The sequence below is a fragment of the Nelumbo lutea genome, chromosome 1 (assembly GCF_056320005.1).
Source record: "Nelumbo lutea isolate HS-2025 chromosome 1, American lotus-T2T, whole genome shotgun sequence".
In the NCBI taxonomy this organism is placed as follows: Eukaryota; Viridiplantae; Streptophyta; class Magnoliopsida; order Proteales; family Nelumbonaceae; genus Nelumbo; species Nelumbo lutea.
In genome coordinates, this window is record NC_142684.1 from 125,341,654 (window position 1) to 125,360,396 (window position 18,743).

The window sequence follows — 18,743 nt, forward strand, 5'->3', positions numbered from 1 at the left end:
GTATTTCGAAGCTTCGTAACTTTTTTTTAGTTTGTTTTTTCTCTCAAAATTAGTCAGAGGATTGACCACTGCGGCTGGACTACACCCCGAAAATAATCTAAACCCCAAAAGCTTGCATTTCTCTTATCGGGGGGTTCATGCATGTCGAGATTTTGAACCTTGCCTCACACCTTCCCCAGCTTTTAAAAAATTGGTTCCTTATACGTCATGCTACAATAAAACACCCAAACATCATTTGCTCCCACTTTTTAAACATTAATTTAATAAGCAAAGAGCTATCGTTCCTTAAAATCTCAAAGGGTTAGTCAGCCCTTCATAAATTAAGGGACAGTTTATAGTAACTGCCTTGTCAAAAGAAAACACCTCAAGCTTTAAAACCATGGATGTCCTCTTTCTCCTTTAAGAAAGCAAGAGGATCAACATAGACCTGTTCAGTAGTATATTGAGAGTGTTCGGTGGTGCTGCAGAGATGGACATTTGATGCCAAAAGACCATAGCCAAAGATCCAATTCCACACTTAGTACCTGATAATTAAACCCTAAAGTTTCAGAACAAGTAAAGAAAAACAACAAAAAAGAATAGAATAGGGAAAAAGAGAGACACATGGAAATACAAAGAAAAGAATGGAGTGATGAAAATGGAAAATGAAATTATATAATGCCAAAAAAAAGGTGCCACTCTACAGGTTTTGACAATATAAAGGTGTAGTGTGACAATGAAGAATGATGATATGAAGAGGTGTAGGATCACATTATCAGCAGAGGATGTATTCAAAATGTATATAAACAAGGATGTTCAGGGTACAGGTGTGAGATAGAAATAGAATAGAGGACAAACCTACAATAATCAAACTCGGTGGAAAGCTAGTAATCACCAAGTAGTGCTATTTAAAATGTTAACACCTTCAATGGAGTTTAGCAACAGTACCAACCCAAAACTGTAATAAAGCTGCAACTCAAATCCCATTTAAAAAAAACTTCAAATTCCATTTTTAATCACAAAAGAGTATATGGAGTATTAATGGTTACAAATGATATCTCTTTCAAGATACCGCCAAATGTGCATTTTTCCAATGCTGCCAAATATCTACTTCCCTTAATATTTCAACTAAGGCACTGATGGGGATTGGTCCATGCATTATAAGACCTATTCTCATAAGAAGAAGGCCAACAAACAGGTTCTGATTTGGCATGGAGAAGACTCTTGGAACTTGGATTGATCTGGTCAGGGGTATTTTCGTCATTTTGACCAGCCCAATATGAACTTGGGCTATAGCATCTTGTTCCTCTAGCTTAGTAGTGCTTGTCTTTCAATTTTCAGTTTATTTGCACTAGTAGATAGAAAGTTATTGTGTTTCTTGATGCATAAGACAAAGAGTGGCACTTTTTGTAATTATGGTGAACAGTGTTCCGGGCCACACAAGTCACTCTATAAATAGATGTATTGTCTTCCTTTTGAAGCTAATGAATGAATGAAGATTTCTTAAGAGCTCTCTTGCTGTATGGAGTGATTCCTACAAACCCTAGAGTGATTCTAGGACCCCAAGGAGTGATTCCTTGGGATTTCTCTTTCTCTACCCTTTCTACAAACCCTAGAGTGATTCAGGTTTCAAATGGCTCATTACCATGGTAGAAACATGAGAGGAAGATTAAGTGAACAAGCTAAAGAAGAGTTGTTGCTTGCACTTATTAATCAAGTGGACACCCTAGAAGCTCAAGTCAAAGTGTTGATAGAAGAACAAGAAGAGAAAAACAGCACCGGTGTTCCACATGGAGGAGCTGAAGCAAAGGGTTCTAACACCAATAATCCTACCGGTCCACATGTGAACCACCCACTAAGGACTGCCATCAAGCCGCTAAGGTCTCAAACTCTACATATTCAAGGTACTTTAAATGATTTATATGATGAGTTGGTGGAGCATTCTAAGACTAAATATGGATGACTATCGGGATGATATTACTAGTAAAGTGAAGATAGAAGTTACTAGTTTTAGAGGTGATATCAATCCACGAGTTTTCTCCAATTGGTTGGAAGAACCAGAGGAATACTTTGATTGGTTCGATATGTCAGATGAAAGACAGGTTAGATTTGCTAAACTTAAACTTGTAGAACATGCAAAAGTATAGTGGAGTATGGAGAATAGATTACAGAATATGGGTAGGCGTCCTATCACCCGATGGGAAGATATGAAGCATTACTTGGAGGAGAAATATTTGCCTAATGACCATGGTTCAAAGTATTGATACGATACGCCCGATTCGGGGCATATCGTATCGTATCTTTTGAAAAAGATACGGTTCGAAACACCTAACAGGTGTTTCGGACCCCCAATTTTTTTTAATAATAAAAAGCATGCTAAAAGCTTCCCAAAAAAACCAAAATGTGAAAAAAAAAACTAAAAAAAAATAACGTTTCGGTCGTTTCTAAGTACCGATACGATACGACCAAAACTCGTAACGTATCAATACTTTGAACCTTGCTAATGACTTCCAAGATGTTCTTCATGATGAGATGATGACATTGAGGCAAAGCAGCTTATCTATGTCTAAGTACATGCAGACGTTTGATGAGCCTACCATTAGACGTCAGTCTACAGAAAGTGAGAAGCAAAAATTAGCCCGATTTCAAAATGGTTTAAGGGCTGATATTCAAAGGGAAATGATGACTGCACGAGTTTATGATGTATATGATGCATTTCAGATGGCTCTTAAAATAGAGAAGAGCCTGAAGCAAGTGAATAGTAGGAGGTTTGGTATTCAAGCAAGGGAGGCAGCAGCACATAAGAGTTTAGATGAGGGTAAAGTCACTAGACCTACATCTCATAATGCGGTTCCAATAAGGTCTAATGGTTCCAAGTATCAGGGAGCTGATAAGAAGGGGAAGAACATCATTATTGATGCTACTAAAAGGAGAACAACAGAAAATACTTGTTTCAAGTGTGGTGGGAAGGGCCACCATGCATTTCAATGCCCTAATAAAAATCTACACATAGGGTGTGAGAAGGACGGGCAAGTGGAAGATGATGAAGGAGGCCTTGGTGAAGAGGAGTACACTAGGTCTGAACATGAAGAAGAAGATGACAGCAATCTTGTTGGAGTTGTTAGACGCATTTTAGCATCCTATAAAGAAGAAAAGAAAGAATATTGGCTTCGCACAACAATCTTCCTCACCTTTGTCAAGAGCGGAGACAAGCTTTGCAAGCTAATAATTGATGGTGATAGCAGCATGAATATGGTTTCTACAACAACTATTGAAAGGCTCAATCTAGTTGCACAACCTCATCCTCAACCATACAAGATTGCTTGGTTAAACAAGATGACACTTCGAGTAGAACAAAGAGCTCTTGCTTCTATTTCCCATGGGCCTTATGTTAATAATATTTGGTGTGATGTTGTTCCTATGAATGTTACACGTATTTTATTAGGTCGACCATGGCTTTACGACAGGGATGTATACCATTGTGGAAAAGAGAATACATATTACTTTCTATTTAATGGAAAGAGAATTGTTATGAAACCTATGTCACCTAATAAAATCAAGAAGCGAACTAAGACCCCTCAAAAGGCAGCTCCAAGCCATAAACAAGTAGTTGAACAAAAAAAGCAAACTCTCTTGCTGTCTAAGAGAAAATTTGAGGAGGAAAGCAAAGAATCGGGCCTTGTTTATGCCCTAATAGTAAAAGAAGTGAATAAACCAACACACGCCCCTATTTCAAAGTGCTAAAAGAGGTTGAAGACTTGCTAGCTAAGTTTTCACATTTGATCCCAGAAGAGTTGCTTGATAAATTACCACCTCTACGTAATCTCCAACATGCAATAGACTTGATTCCCAAGTCTCAACTACCTAATTTGCTTGCACAGCAGATGAATCCCATAGAGCATAGTAGTTGAAGAGGGAAGTGGATGATCTATTGAAGAAGGGCTTCATTAGAGAGAGTTCCACCCATGTGTTGTATCGGCTCTACTCACTCCCAAGAAGGATGGCTCATGGAGGATGTGCATTGATAGCAAAACAAACAACAAGATTACAATCAAGTACCAGTTCCCTATTCCACACATAGATGACATGCTGGATATGATGAGCGGAGATATAATTTTCTCTAAGATTGATCTTAGAAGTGAATATCACAAATTAGGATTCGACTTGGAGATGAATGGAAAACCGCTTTGAAGACAAAGGATGGCCTCTATGAGTGACTAGTTATGCCTTTTGGCTTAACTAATTCTCCTAGCACTTTCATGAAGAGTTATGACTCAAGCACTTCGTCATTTTATTGGTCGTTTCTTGGTTGTTTATTTTGATGACATTCTTATATGCAGTCATACTCCTGATGATCATCTTGACCATTTACATCAAGTGATGAGTTTTACGCCAAGAAAAACTCTACATCAACTTTAAGAAGTGCTCTTTTATGACACCTACTGTTATCTTTTTAGGATTTGTTATATCCTCTGAAAGTGTCAAGGCTGATCCTGACAAGGTGAAAGCTATACTTGATTGGCCCACCCCCACTAGCATCCATGAAGTGAAAAGCTTTCATGGATTGGCTACTTTTTATAGGCATTTCATAAGGAATTGCAACACTATTATGGCACCAATTATAGAAGCTATGAAAAAGGAGGAATTTGTCTGGTCTAAGACTGCAACTAAAGCCTTTGAGACTATCAAGCAAAGGATGACTGAGACCCCAGTGTTACATTTGCCCAACTTTTCAAAAAACTTTGAGGTATTTTGTGATGCTTCCCAAGTTGGAATAGGTGGTGTGCTTATGCAAGAAGGACATCCTATAGTTTTTCACAATGAAAAACTTAATGAAGCTAGACAAAAGTATCCACATATGACAAAGAATTCTATGTTGTCGTGCAATGTCTTTGACATTGGTGTCATTATTTAATTTCCCAAGAGTTTGCTTTGTATTCAGATCATGGTTTCAACCGTCACGACATTTCGCTAATGTCGCCCGACATATGTTAATGCCGAGGCTCACCGACAAGGAAATGGATGATAATATAAAAATTACATTATTTCGGTTGACATTTCGGAAATGTCAACCAAATTGGTCCAAATAACCAAAAAAATAGACAATTTTTCCTATTATGTCAACAGGATGTTGACTAATGTACATTAATAATATAATATATTAGTATATTATATTAATATAATACAGTATATTAATATAAATTATTCCATTAATAATTTCTATTTAATATTTTAAATAAAATATTTATAAAAAATAATTAACAAAAAATAAAAACAAAAGAATAAATTAATTACTTTATAATATAAAAACATAAAATATTTTTCAAGTAATAAAATATTAACTAGTTACTAGTTTTTAAATATCTATTAAAATCAGAAAATGTTTGTTAAATTTTATAATAAATCATATTCTAAATTTAATATAAAAAATTAGAATAAATTTATTAAATTTTATATTAAATCATAATTTATTATAAATTTAGTATTAAAAATCATAATAAATTCATTAAGTTTTATAAGAAATCATAATTTATCATAATCTTAATACTACAAAAATGAAAATCAGTTTATTAAATTTATAATAAAACATAATGAATTATAACTTTAATATTTAAAAAAACACAATAAATGTATTTCTATTTACTAGTGTGAAATAAATATATTAGAATTTATAATAAATCAAAATTAAAAATAAGAAAAGAAAATATCGGATAACCTTGTAAAAACATCAAAATGCATAATAAATCAGTAAACCGCCATTTACTAATTTGTTATTGATCTTAGTTTCTTAGCTTTATATAATGGTTGGGAATAAGATAATAGTCTAAAAGTATGTATTAATGCTTCTTTTATCATTTTACAAAATACCATTGCATATTTCCACATATTTCATAATATTTCCACAATTCTCTAGTTTTTACAATATTTCCCTCGACATTTCCGACATATGTCATATATTTTGGTAAACGACATTTCCATCGACATCAACATTTTAAACCTTGATTCAGATCATGAGGCACTCAAATATCTCAAATCTCAGAAGCATCTTAGTAGTCGGCATCAGAAATGGGCTGAATTTTTAGCAGAATATAACTTTGTAATTAAGCATACAGCTGATGCCAAGAACCGAGTAGCTGATACATTGAGCCGAGTGTGTGTATATACTCCATTCTATGTCTGTACAGGTTGTGAGGTTCAATCATTTGAAGCAAGATTATGATGGTTGCAAGAATTTCAGCATCATTTATGGTTCTTTACAAGCTGGACAGCAATCTGAATATCCTGCCTTTTCCATCCAGGATGGTTGCTTGTGTGTTCCTAAAACCTCACTACGTGATTATGTTATATAGGAGTTACATGCAGGTAGAATTGCTGGGCATTTTGGTCGGGACAAGACCATTGTTATGGTAGGTCGCTTTTATTGGCCTAGCCTTAAGGTTGAAGTTGATCATGTGATCAAACAGTGCAGAATTTGTCAATTGGCAAAAGAGAGAAAGAAAAATACAGGGCTGTACACCCCTTTACCAATTCCACATGAGCCTTGGCAAGATCTCTCTATGGATTTTATCCTAAGTCTGCCCAAGACAATAAGGGGTCATGATTCAATTTATGTTATGATAGATAGGTTCTCAAAAGTGGTCCACTTTATTCCTTGCAATAAGACATCAGATGCCTCACATGTGGCATGCCTATTCTTTAAGGAAATTGTTCGTTTACATGGTGTTCCTATTACTATTGTTTCTGATCATGATGCTAAGTTTATGAGTTACTTTTGGAAGACACTTTGGAAACTCCTCAATACAAAGCTTAAGTTATCATCTTCTTTCTATTAGGGGTGAGCAAAATCGGTTAACTGAACTGATCGGTTTGGTTTCAGTTCGGTATTTTTAAAAACCAAAGGTACCAGTTCAGTTTCAGTTAACCAATATAGAAAACTGGTGGTTAACCGAACCGACCAGTATACATATATCTATATATTTTATATATATTTATGTACATTACATATATTTTATATATATTATAAATTAATAAATATGCATTATATAAATATATATATATTTATTTATTTATAATATAATATATAATATATTATTTATTAATTAAAATATAATATTTTATTTATTTTATAATTTTTTATTATATATTTATATCTTTTTATATATATATATTATAAAAAATGAAAAACCGAAAAACCAACGAACCGAACCGACGGTTAACCAAACCGGTCAACTGGTTAACCGATTGGTTTCAATTCGGCTTAGGAGCCTCAGTGATTTGCTATGTTGCTTAGTTGGTGGCCATACTTCCAGGTGGGATCTCATCCTACCTATGCCTGAATTTGCTTACAACAATTCAGTTAACAGGTCAACTGAAAAAAGTCCCTTTGAGATAGTTACTAGAATTCGGCCTAAGAGGCCTATTGATTTAGTTCCTTTGCCACAAGAAGCCAGGACTAGCATAGAGGCTGGAGGCTTTGCTCGCCATATGAGAGAAATCCATGATGAAGTTAGGCGCAAGATTGCTCTTAGCAATGATACATACAAAGCCAAAGCTGATTTACATAGGTGCCTAGCTGATTTCCAGGAGGGTGATATGGTTATGGTGCGTATATGTCCTGAACGCTTTCCTAAGAGCTTTTATAAGAAGCTTCACTCCAAGAGTGCAAGTCCGTATAAGATCACTAAGAAAATCAGTTCTAATGCTTATGACCTAGAGCTACCAAGCGAAATGGGAATTAGCCCAATCTTCAATGTTGAAGACCTAAGTGCATATCATGGCCATAGTGAGTGTCCCATAGTCCCGTTGCCTAAGCTTCCTTTGGTTCCACCTACTAATGTGCCTAAAGACATGCTTGATGAGAAGTTGATTTCTACAGCGAGTGGGGGTTATCAAATTTCTTGTAAAATGAATGTTCATGGATTACAGTTAAAGATTTGTATCATCTTAATCCAGAACTTTATGAGCAATATCATGCCTTCAACTCGCCAAGGTCAAGTTCTTTCAAGCCGAGGAGAGGTGATGGGGATTGGTCCATGTATTATAAGACCTATTCTCGTAAGAAGAAGGCCAACAAACAGGTTCTGATTTGGCATGGAGAAATTGGACTGATCTGGTCAGGGGTATTTTCGTCACTTTGACCAGCCCAATATGGACTTGGGCTATAGTATCTTGTTCCTCTAGCTTAGTAGTGCTTGTCTTTCAATTTTCAATTTATTTGCATTAGTAGATAGAAAGTTATTGTGTTTCTTGATGCACAAGACAAAGAGTGGCATTTTTTGTAATTATGGTGAACAGTGTTGCGGGCCACACAAGTCACTCTATTAATAGATATATTCTCTTCCTTTTGAAGCTAATGAATGAATGAAGATTTCTTAAGAGCTCTCTTGCTGTATGGAGTGATTCCTACAAACCCTAGAGTGATTCTAGGACCCCTTGAAGTGATTCCTTGGGATTTTTCTCTCTTTTCTCTTTCTCTACCCTTTCTACTCTCTCTTCCTCTCTCTTTCTGTCTTGTGTTAGTTTGTTCCAGCCCTACTGCATCAAGCACATTCTCGAAACTATAATATCTTGAAAGAACAAATCCCAGTAACCTAGCAAAATTAAATCTTCAAGACCTAGTAAATATTTCGTATTAGAATGATGATAATCCTTATACATATGCTTGTCCATACAGAAATGCATGCATACATTCCAAACATCCAAAACGTGGAAGCAAAAGATACAATGGAAGAAAAAATAGCACAAGCTACCTAACCAATTAGATCTTTACAGAAAGCACAGCATATACAAATGTGCGTATTTGAGTGTATGTAGTTTTGTCTGCACTTCTGCTTCCTACATTTGTTTGTATGTCTAATACACCTAAATAAGCATTCCTTGATATGGTTCAGCTTCAATACAAGTTTAGGCAAAGGAAGGTGACAAAATTGCAAAATGCTAAAGAAAAGGAAAAAGATAGAAATACCTGCTTCCCATATTTTATCTTTAACAACTCCCTCATTTTCTCTACAGCATATACGGTACAAGCTCGCAGTTCAACTTCCTCTTCACTACCAGAAACTATTTCCCTGTTGGCATCAATAATGCTAGCCAGAGCCGAACTATATCTCAACACACCAAGATACCTAAGAACAGCTGGAACAATATAATCAGCAAATATAGTAATTGCACCTATGTCATTAAATTCACCATAACTTTGACCCTTGAAAGCACTCCATAGATCGGATGCAAATATCTGTGCTCTCTTGTACAAGAAAACTTGGTGACCTTTGTATACTGAATGGTCACGGAAACCTACAAGAATGGAATTAGTGGAGTTGAAACACAGATTTAGCTACTGTATGAACTAGATCAAAAATATCCACATATCATGAAGTATATATTTTTAGGGAAAGCTGAGCAAAGGTTAGCCAGACCCCAACCAGCAAAAGAAAATTTACAACCCATAGCAGGTAAGCCCATTGCATCATTCTTTTTTGTTTTTTGATACATAAAAAGTAAGCCCGCAGCATCATTAAAAATAAAGTTAATTATTTTTATACTAATTAGCTAAGGCAAAGTTCTCTAATGACTCTTACCTATCAGAAGAAAAGTTTTCTAATGACTCTCTTATGTTGAGAATCTTGAGATTAGGAATTTTTTTCTTAATTTCTTCCCAAAAAAATTCATTTGCACTATAATGCAAATATACATGCATAAATATGCACATGCATCAAGCATACAATTACAAAACTCATATGCATCTGTGTCAACTTTTAAAGGACTCTCCACCTTCTCCAAGCAAAACCAGAAGTAAGAAAAAAGTAAATACTTTTCAGCAATGGACCAACTGGATTTTATTAATGCACATGAAGAAAAACAAGTGCAAACCCCTTAAATTCATGAGGTTGGACTAAGGATATCACACAGTCTGTGACTGCCAATATATACCCAATACAATGAACTACAAAAACAAATAATAAAGCATCAAAACAAAGAAGTAAACAAAACAGAAGAAATATCTTAGGAAACAATTGTAACTAAAAATATACTGAAATACATAGACAATGGCATACCAGGAAAATGACGTGTTACAAGGGCAACAAGCGCTACAGCAGATTTCCCACAAGAGCTCACAAGATTTACTGCTTTTCCCCCAAAATTCTTCTCCAGCTCCTTTCCAACCTAAATGGAGTGAAACTATAAACATCAACACCATAGAAGTAAAATGACTAATATGCCTATGTTACCCAGACATAAGGGTGTCAATGGACCGGTTTTTGATTGGACCCCGTCCAGTCCAAAATCAATTTGGACGGATTGAACAGACCAACAAGATATATTGGATTGGACCAACCCGGTCCAAAATATTTATTAGATTGGATTGGATCTGGTCTGTCCATAACAAATTTATATTGGATTGGGTTGGATTAAGCCAATATCTGGTCCATTGATATAAGATAAGAATATATATGTGTCAATGAACCAGGTATGGGTTGAAACCAATCTAAATCAAAATAAATTTGAACAGGTTGGACAGTCCATACGTTGAATTGGACCGGTCCAAATTGGTCCAGAACATTCATTGGAATGGATTGGGCCTGGTCCATTTATAATGGACTCACATTGGACTGGATTGGATTGGACCAAATCCAGTCCAATTGACACCCCTACCCAGACATGACAAGGACATGGTTGGACAAAGCGTGAGATATGAAACTTACACTAAAAATTTAAGTACCAACACAATAAGCTACCCTTGTGCAGGTATCCAGGTATCATAGTCATATGCTAGTTAGTAGCAAATCATGGAAACAAATCTAATTATAGGTGACTGTCAAGTGCTAATTTCCTGGTTGTCGTCTACGACTTCAGGCCATTGGACTCTTAGACATATAAGAGATCAAAGGCATTGGCAACAAATACAAATTGCTCATTCAACTGGACCCCTAAGACAGCCAACAACCAAGCTAACCTATTGGGAAGAGTAGGAGTTGCAAAATATGAGATGGTTGGGGGCCTCCAGGCCCAGGGTTAACTTTTAACAAAAGTGGAAACACATATATAGCAAATGAAGGCAGCCATGGGAATGGGAAATGAGTTTTTACCTTGATATTAATAAAATTTCAAGCATCATTACTGATAAAAAAATGGAAACAAATCCAAGCAAAAAAGGAATGAAAAATAGATACACAAAACACTAAGAAAATCAAAAGGAACCCTCACAAAGAAAAGGCTTGGAAGAACATAAAGTATAAGAAGAGTGTCCTAGAAATTAGGTTCATGATTAGCTGAAATTAGGAATTGAAGGAACTGGACACTGGTACTGAAACAAGAAGAGATCAGATTTTGCAAGAAGTGAAAGGAAAACAGTGGGCTGTTGAGATAGATATTATAGATAGAAAAAAAAAAAAGAAAAACAAAACATAGCGGTATGCAACAGAAAAAGGTTTCAATAAGGAAGTGAGAGTAATAGAAGAAAGAAGAGGGGAGAGTTCACATAACCAAATTAGTGGTCCATTGAAATCTATCTCACTGATTACAATATTGGACCTTATATAATTAATGATGGGTCAGCTATCCTAAACACGTTCTTTTGAAACCAATAGAATAAAGAAAAATCAACTTAGTTAAGACTGAAGACAACTTTATGGAGTTTACATGACAAATCATTGAACATAGTTATCTGGGAGAAGATATGGTTCTGCCACTGAGATCATAATAACACAGAGAAGTTAATTATTCCTCAAACTGATGATTCCCTCTTGAGATCAAAGCCACCACTCCATATATGTTTGAATATCCAAAGATTTCACAGTTCAGCAGAGGTATAAATTATAAAACTGGGGGTGAAAGGAAGTTGAAGTTCTGATTAGATCCATGGTCTGGAAGATAGAGCACTAAAGGACATTATATTCAGCCCTTGACAATGTGGCAGAAAACAAGATGGCCCTAGTTTCTGAGTAATATGTGTTGGATGGCAACAGAATTATTCAGAGGTATTCCTTCACAAGGAGCTACAATGACTGGGAACTCGAAAATGGTAGCTGATCTCCTGGTTATGCTTCAGAATCAACAATTAAATTTGCAGTCTCAGGATGCAAGTTGCTGGAAGTGGAATCACTCAGGTAACTTTACTGTCAAATCTTTATTTCAGTGCAGCTGTTTGGAATCACCTCATGAAGGCATTAAATCTAAACTTGTGCCTTCCAGGTTCCGTTAAAACACTCTTGGAAGAGTGGCAGATCTCAGGAATGACTGAGGGAAAGTACACTGGTCAACCATCTCTTTGGCAATTCTGTGGGCTGTATGGTATGAGAGAAACAATAGAATTTTTTTATGGCAGCAGTGTGGGTAATCTGGGTCCCTCAGGAATTGGAGGGGACCGAGGGGTGCTTAGAGATGGTGGTGGTGCTATATGTGCTTTGTTTTCAGGCCCAATTGAGCAAGGTGATTCTGTAATAGCAGAATTCCTAGCAGCAGTCTCTGGGGTTGAGAAAGCCAAGAAATTGGGAGTAGCCGAGTGGGTGGGCTGATCATTGAAGGTGATTCGAAGATAATGGTGGGATGGCTGAAAACTAGTGATTGGAAATATTACTTTTTAGCAGAAATCTACACTTGAAGCAGAGGTGATCAATCTAATGATTGGAAAACTTAGAAATTGGCTGTCTATTCATAATATGTTTAAAAGATTATACTTTTTCTGTTTCCTTTTTGTGGGTGGACTTTCTTGAGGTACATAGCTTATACATGTACAGATTCTCATTGTACAGAGGACCACATACTTTTTTTAATTAATATTATATATTTTATTTGAATATTCTCTAGGGAGTGGCTGGGTTAGTGGGTCCCATGGGCAAATATCCCTAGTTTCCAGGTTTCTCTCTAAAATGCAACATAAGAAAAATTATAAAAGAGTAGGGGTTAAACATGTCTAGAAAGTTAAGATAGAAGTACTTCATGTAGTAAGCGAATACGTTCATCCTCCAATGGAAGTGGCCGAGGCCATTTCAATAGTTCACGTAGTTGAGGGCCTGACAAATTTTGATTAGAAAAGAAATTGTTAGACATGCCTCATGTAAAACCAATTTCTGATCAGACAAAAAACATGAAAACATGTTTGTAGCATTGCAATAGGAAATTAAGGTTCAAGTAGAGACCAAAATACCATTGTACTTCTGAAGACGATCAGCATCAAACACAGATTTATCATTTTGTATAGCTTCCCTTAGCCCCAAGGCCAAATCGTCATAACTCAGATCTTTGTCTGTTAAGTATTAAACAACAGGAAATTAGAAATGCCTGTTGTCAAAAAGCACAAAGTGGATAGGAGTGACAACTGACAACTAGCTCCTTCTTCCAACAAAACCATCATTATGAACCTCCAATCAATGTGTAATTCTAACAATTCCTGAAGCTTATTATACTCCGTCAAATAGCAAAGCTATATAATCCTTTTGATCATTTTACATCAAGCTGAGACATTCAATAATGCACAGAAAGCAGAGAGACTATCAATAACGACTTTCTTATTTGCAATCTTGCAACAAAGATTTAGAACCACTTTGTACCCTTTTGGCCCCCCTGTTGGCAACTCCATGGTGAGGTTATTGAGCTCTTTCATCCTAGTTTTTGTCTCCTCCCAACTAAGAGAATGAAGGTTATGTGGCACTGCACCCATGCTTCTATTATGTAGAGCATGGGAATAAAAAGAATACCAAAATCTTCAACTGAGAGCTTTCGACTAATCTGTTGCCCATTGAATCTTAACCAAAAGGATTTTCAAGGCAACCACAAGCTCAGGCTTCAAATATCTCTTTTCTAAATTCACATTGTGGCATCTTGAAAATCAATGCAAAAAAATGCATATTCACATGGTCTCTTATCTTTATTGCCATCATGACATCTTGAAAATCAATAGAAAGGATACAAAGAAGAATGCAGACTCTAAAGCTTCCAGTTTTCGGTGATTGAATTAATGCAATCAGATGGGCTTAAATAGAGAAGCCCAAGCCCAAAGAAATCAGCACACTTCCTTAATGAGATTAAGCTCCTTCCTCTTGCCTTTAATGTGGATTGCAAGACAACCAAATGTCGTGAGTAATGATCTAGCCATGAGGAGTGTTGGACGGGTACTACTCTGCAGAGACAGTTATGTCCTTCCCCAATTTTTGTCTGAGAATAGGGCTCCATTAGTATATTTTGTACAACGTGTACCTCATGTAAATCTTTTTGCTATCTCCTTAACAAATTACCAATTATTTTCTTCAAAAAAGAGTAACAGAAAGCTTTCAAGGGATAAATTCTTAAGTGCACAAAAGCATGTCAATCCAATGGTGAAGTCGTGAAGAACATATCAAGGCAGTCCTGATGTACAGGAATCAATCCAGGCACAAATAGTTTGAAACCCCAAATTAAAAATAATGAGGTTCTATTGATCAAAAAAAAAATAATGAGGTTCCAAAGATGATGAAAAATCAATTACTTTCCTTGATTGTGATTTTAATCTACCCCTATCTTAAATACATAAAAATTCATGACTATGCAAGATTGATGAATAGCCAAATATTGATGACATTGACAGCATTTTGACAAAGTATAGATCCTAGTGATTCTTGCTTCTTCCCCTTCCCTTTTTAACATTTCTTTTGCCTTTCCTTTTTTTCGGTGGAAATAAGCAGAGTAAGAAACTCAGTCCTGAGTTCTGGTCCATAGATTAGAGAAGAGATTAGAAGATCTTCAGGAGGAGGAAGTGGATGAGCGAGAGAAAGATTAAACATCAGAAGATAATTAATACCTCTCAGTCCAATAATAAAAATTTTTAGAGCCATGCATGTGTAAATAAGGAATGACAAATAGAGATGGTATTTCAACACAACCCAGATGAAAAAAAAAAAAAAAAAGAGAAGGCAATTAGACATCCCTTCACCAGACCAAATTCAATTATAATAGCATAGCAAAGCACCTTCATGATACATATTAATGATATACCTGGGAACATTGATTTGCAACAGACCATTTACATGTATGAGCGTATGTACTTATCCATAACTCTCTTATTAGGAAGAGGGGGAGGAGGGGTGAAGTATCTGGACATGCCCTTGAAAGAGTGGAATAATGAAGATCCATCTGACCAATTCCAACTGGTTGGAATATAGGTTTTGTTAAGTTCAGATGTCTGTCAAGAAAAGCATGTATATATGGCTCTTAATAACTTTTTTATAGTATTATAGAATATGAGGTCTTTTAATAATTTTCTATGCTATAAATTTATTGTCATGAAACTATACTGTGTCAGAACAAATAACAAACTCACTGTCCATCAAATTGATGCTCTACCTTGCAAATTCAACTTAATCTTCAAACACGCTTTTTTTTTGTTGGACAAATAGAGATAATAGAGTGGCCAAAATATACATATATGCATTAAATTAAACCAATCCATAGATAACCAGCAAGCATGGAACTGTGATTCTAATACTTAGCTTGTTCGCAGTGCAATTTCATTAGAACTGCAAAATCTGGTTTACTTTTGTTTTGTTTGTTTGCAATGTAGATGAAGTAAAGCAAAACGTGAAGCAAGGTAAAGCAAAAGTAAAACAGAATCTGCACGCTTCCATGCATTTGTACTTGTGCAAATGAAATTGGAGTGCAAACGAACGGAACCTAAAGACAAAAGCATTTAAGTCACACCATGCAATGGTTATGGCATTATCAATCTTACTCTGACAATCTAAAGTAAGAAACAACACAAACCCGGCCAAAAACAAAAGTTGAGTGCATCCAGAACAAATAGGTATTGAACAGTGAGCGGGCCATTATCAAAATAGTGAATCCCCTCGAAATCCCATTCAACCTTGGGAACCGAACCTTCAATTGTGTCGACTGCTTTCTCGAGTCCTGCTTAAATGACAGGAGATGCCAAGTGCAAAAGCAGTTAGATTGGTTAATAAAAAGCATTAACAAATGCAGCAGACGCCCATGCAAAATACTTGAACAACACTTGGTCGAAAGATAGGGAGAAAGAGAACCTGATGAATCGACAACTACATGAAAGGAATGACTAGCGACCCACGCCGTGCTGGACCTGACCTCTTCCATGGCGTTTCTCGAAACTACGGTTTTCTCTACTTTTTTATAAATGAAGGGATTAACTAGTTAATGCAGCTCTTTAAACCCTAATAGAAAAATAGTCTGAACGCCTGCTGAGTGCAGACTGCCAATAAGCGAAGCAGCAACGAAGTTGCAAGAACACTGGATTTATCACATCCCAACTCCAACTCCCAAGTCTCCCGCTTTTTATTCAATCGGTTGTTCCCTCCTCTAATCACATTCGGCGCGTTTTCAGTTTTTACCATTAAAACGAAACGGCCATATTCCTCAACTTCGTTTTGACACAAAATAATAACAGAAGTGGAACGGGACCTGCTCCTCACACATGGGCGCCATCCACCGTGCATTTGGAACATCGACCGTAAATTAAAACTTATAAGTACGGTAAACATTCCTAGTGCATGGTACATTGTGCGTGTGAGGTCGGTGTGAGGAACAGATCCGGTCTCGACAGAAGTTTCATCGTTTACGAAGAGAAGAGTTGTCGTTTTGAGTTTTGACTTTTCTTTTGTTGGCCAATTCCAGAGCCAGACCCTCGAATGTCCCATTCCCACGTCTGACGTCTGTGGCTCATTAGTCATTACCCATTAGCCCCATTTGCTCAAACACAGAAAACGACGGCTGGAGACTGGAGTAGTCCCGCTCCTGCAGCGCCCAGACTCCCTCCAAACAGAAAAAAGGCGCCTCCGCGAATCAGTCCTAACTAGTTCGGCTTGATCAACGGTCAACAACTCGAGTCTTTTCAAGTCATCTATAATTCTACTCGTAATGATGGACCGATCACAACAGGTTAATAACCACGTCAACTCATCATCAACGTAGGATACACCTAACATGGAGAATCGATCGGTCCAGTTTCCTTGGTTCGCGTGGGGGGTAGGGGATTTATTTTGCCACATGATACATCATATACTGATCTGGATCTGGGTGTGATACTAATGGCCAGGCTGGGCCTTGTTTAGGGCCAAACGGACAACCCCAATAGTTTGTCCCTGACGGAGTCATAGCCCGGTCAATAATGGAGAACTCGAGCTAACCCCTGATTCCAATCGGGTTAGCTGGGCTTGAGCCTTGGTGGGTTATCAACCCAACCGGATACAATAAAGCCTTATCCCAACCTCATGTAGTGGGTTAAACCTACTGAGGGTTGGTTTGTTGATGTGTTAGCTGGTTTGTTTCAACTTTTACGTGGAATTAAAACCTGAAACCAGCACTTTGGCTCAGTATGAAAATATGTACAGTGTAAATACATACAAAATATAAGGTTTTGCACTCTACATATTTGCATTTGTATTTCTTCCAAACTAAGCATTTGGGGAAAAGAGGGGGTCAAGGGAAAGTTATCACCAAATATCAAAAAAAAAAAAAAATCCATGTGGGTTACACAAATCCTTGTCTACCATCCTGCTCCATGTAATGTCATGCCCATTTTTCAATTTTGAGCCTCCACCATCCTAGGTTAGGTATCCTGGTATAAATCAAATATAAAGTTCTCTCTCTTAATTAATTCTTTTGTCCCGTCCACTCTAACTTCTTCAATGGCGTTGTCTTCTAACTTAAGTTCATAAGTTTTTTCATCTTTCAATTACAATTTTAAACTAAATTGGTTTATAAGTTCAAGTAGTATAGATAGCACAAAGTTTAAGTGTTGAGATTGGCATGAACCTCATTATTCCAATCAAGTTTGTTGTTTAATTTTAAGGGCAGTGGCAAACTAGCTTGGCATCAGTTGGCAAAAACACTTATTGCCTCTCTATATATCCAATCATAGCAAATATCATGTCGATTGTGCCAGGGGTGGAGCCAAGAAGTGGATATGAATCATTAACTTAGACCAATCTGACTTGCACCTGTAAGTGGGGGAGGGGGAAATATACATGGAATAATATAATGTAAGTGGGAATTTCTCAGCCATAGGGGGAGGGGGCCATGGATCCCTTGGGTCTCCCTTAGCTCCACCCCTCGATAGCGCAAGCTTTCTTCTGTATTTTTTTTGTCTAAGCTCCTCCAATCCTCGTTCAACAAATAAGGTCAACTATTGAGTTGCATTTGGTTTGAATGAAAAATTAGGTAAAGGAAGGGAAAGATAAGGAATCCTTTACATATATTGTATAGCCTTATATTGAAACAAAACCATTTTGGCCCTTCGATAGGTAGCTCAATGAGGGGTCTCCCCAATGGTTGTTAGATGTTGGTAGGGCTGACAAGAAGGACTCCATATGGATCATCTATCTGGTTGCTTGAGATTTTCTTCTAGCTTATGATACAAGTTATTTTACCAACAAACATTAAGGATTGTTCGATTGTAAATCAATTTTGTGATACATTCAATTTTGGAATTTAAAACCATGTGATAATATTTGGCATAAGGTGTAATTAGGATTAGTTGATAAGGTACCTAGCTAGTTGTAGTAGAGACTTGATATTGAATCCCACCTTCACCCGGATTAGGAGTATGGATTGCAAGGTGCCAACTGACTGGTTGTATCTCATCCTACTAGTTGTAGCAAAAACTTGGAATCAAATCTCACCTGCACCAAGGTTAAGGGGTTATGAGTTTGGGGATGGATTACCTCTTTTTTGTTGTAGCCCCATATAGCCTAAAAAAATGAGGAAGAAGAAAGAAAGAAAGAAAGAAAGAGGAAGGGTGAGGGTATGACAGTATGAGCTTA

The 18,743-nt window shown here is 36.6% G+C and overlaps 1 protein-coding gene across 2 annotated transcripts; it reads right to left on the reverse strand.

Annotated features, from left to right (window-relative positions):
• Positions 1-234: 234 nt before the first annotated feature.
• LOC148877363 (uncharacterized) lies at positions 235-16,338 on the reverse strand. 2 transcript variants are annotated; one of them, XM_088985662.1, is made up of 7 exons: positions 15,990-16,338; positions 15,715-15,858; positions 13,127-13,225; positions 12,916-12,992; positions 10,035-10,143; positions 8,945-9,273; positions 235-524 (listed from the first exon to the last, which is right to left on the reverse strand). In XM_088985662.1, the coding sequence occupies exons 1-7, from the start codon at positions 16,057-16,059 to the stop codon at positions 432-434; spliced, it is 921 nt and encodes a 306-aa protein (XP_088841788.1). In that variant the 5' UTR covers positions 16,060-16,338; the 3' UTR covers positions 235-431. The 2 variants fall into 2 exon arrangements, with proteins under 2 accessions (XP_088841788.1, XP_088841798.1); XM_088985672.1 differs by having other exon boundaries at positions 8,945-9,114; positions 15,990-16,277.
• Between the last annotated feature and the right edge of the window lie 2,405 nt (positions 16,339-18,743).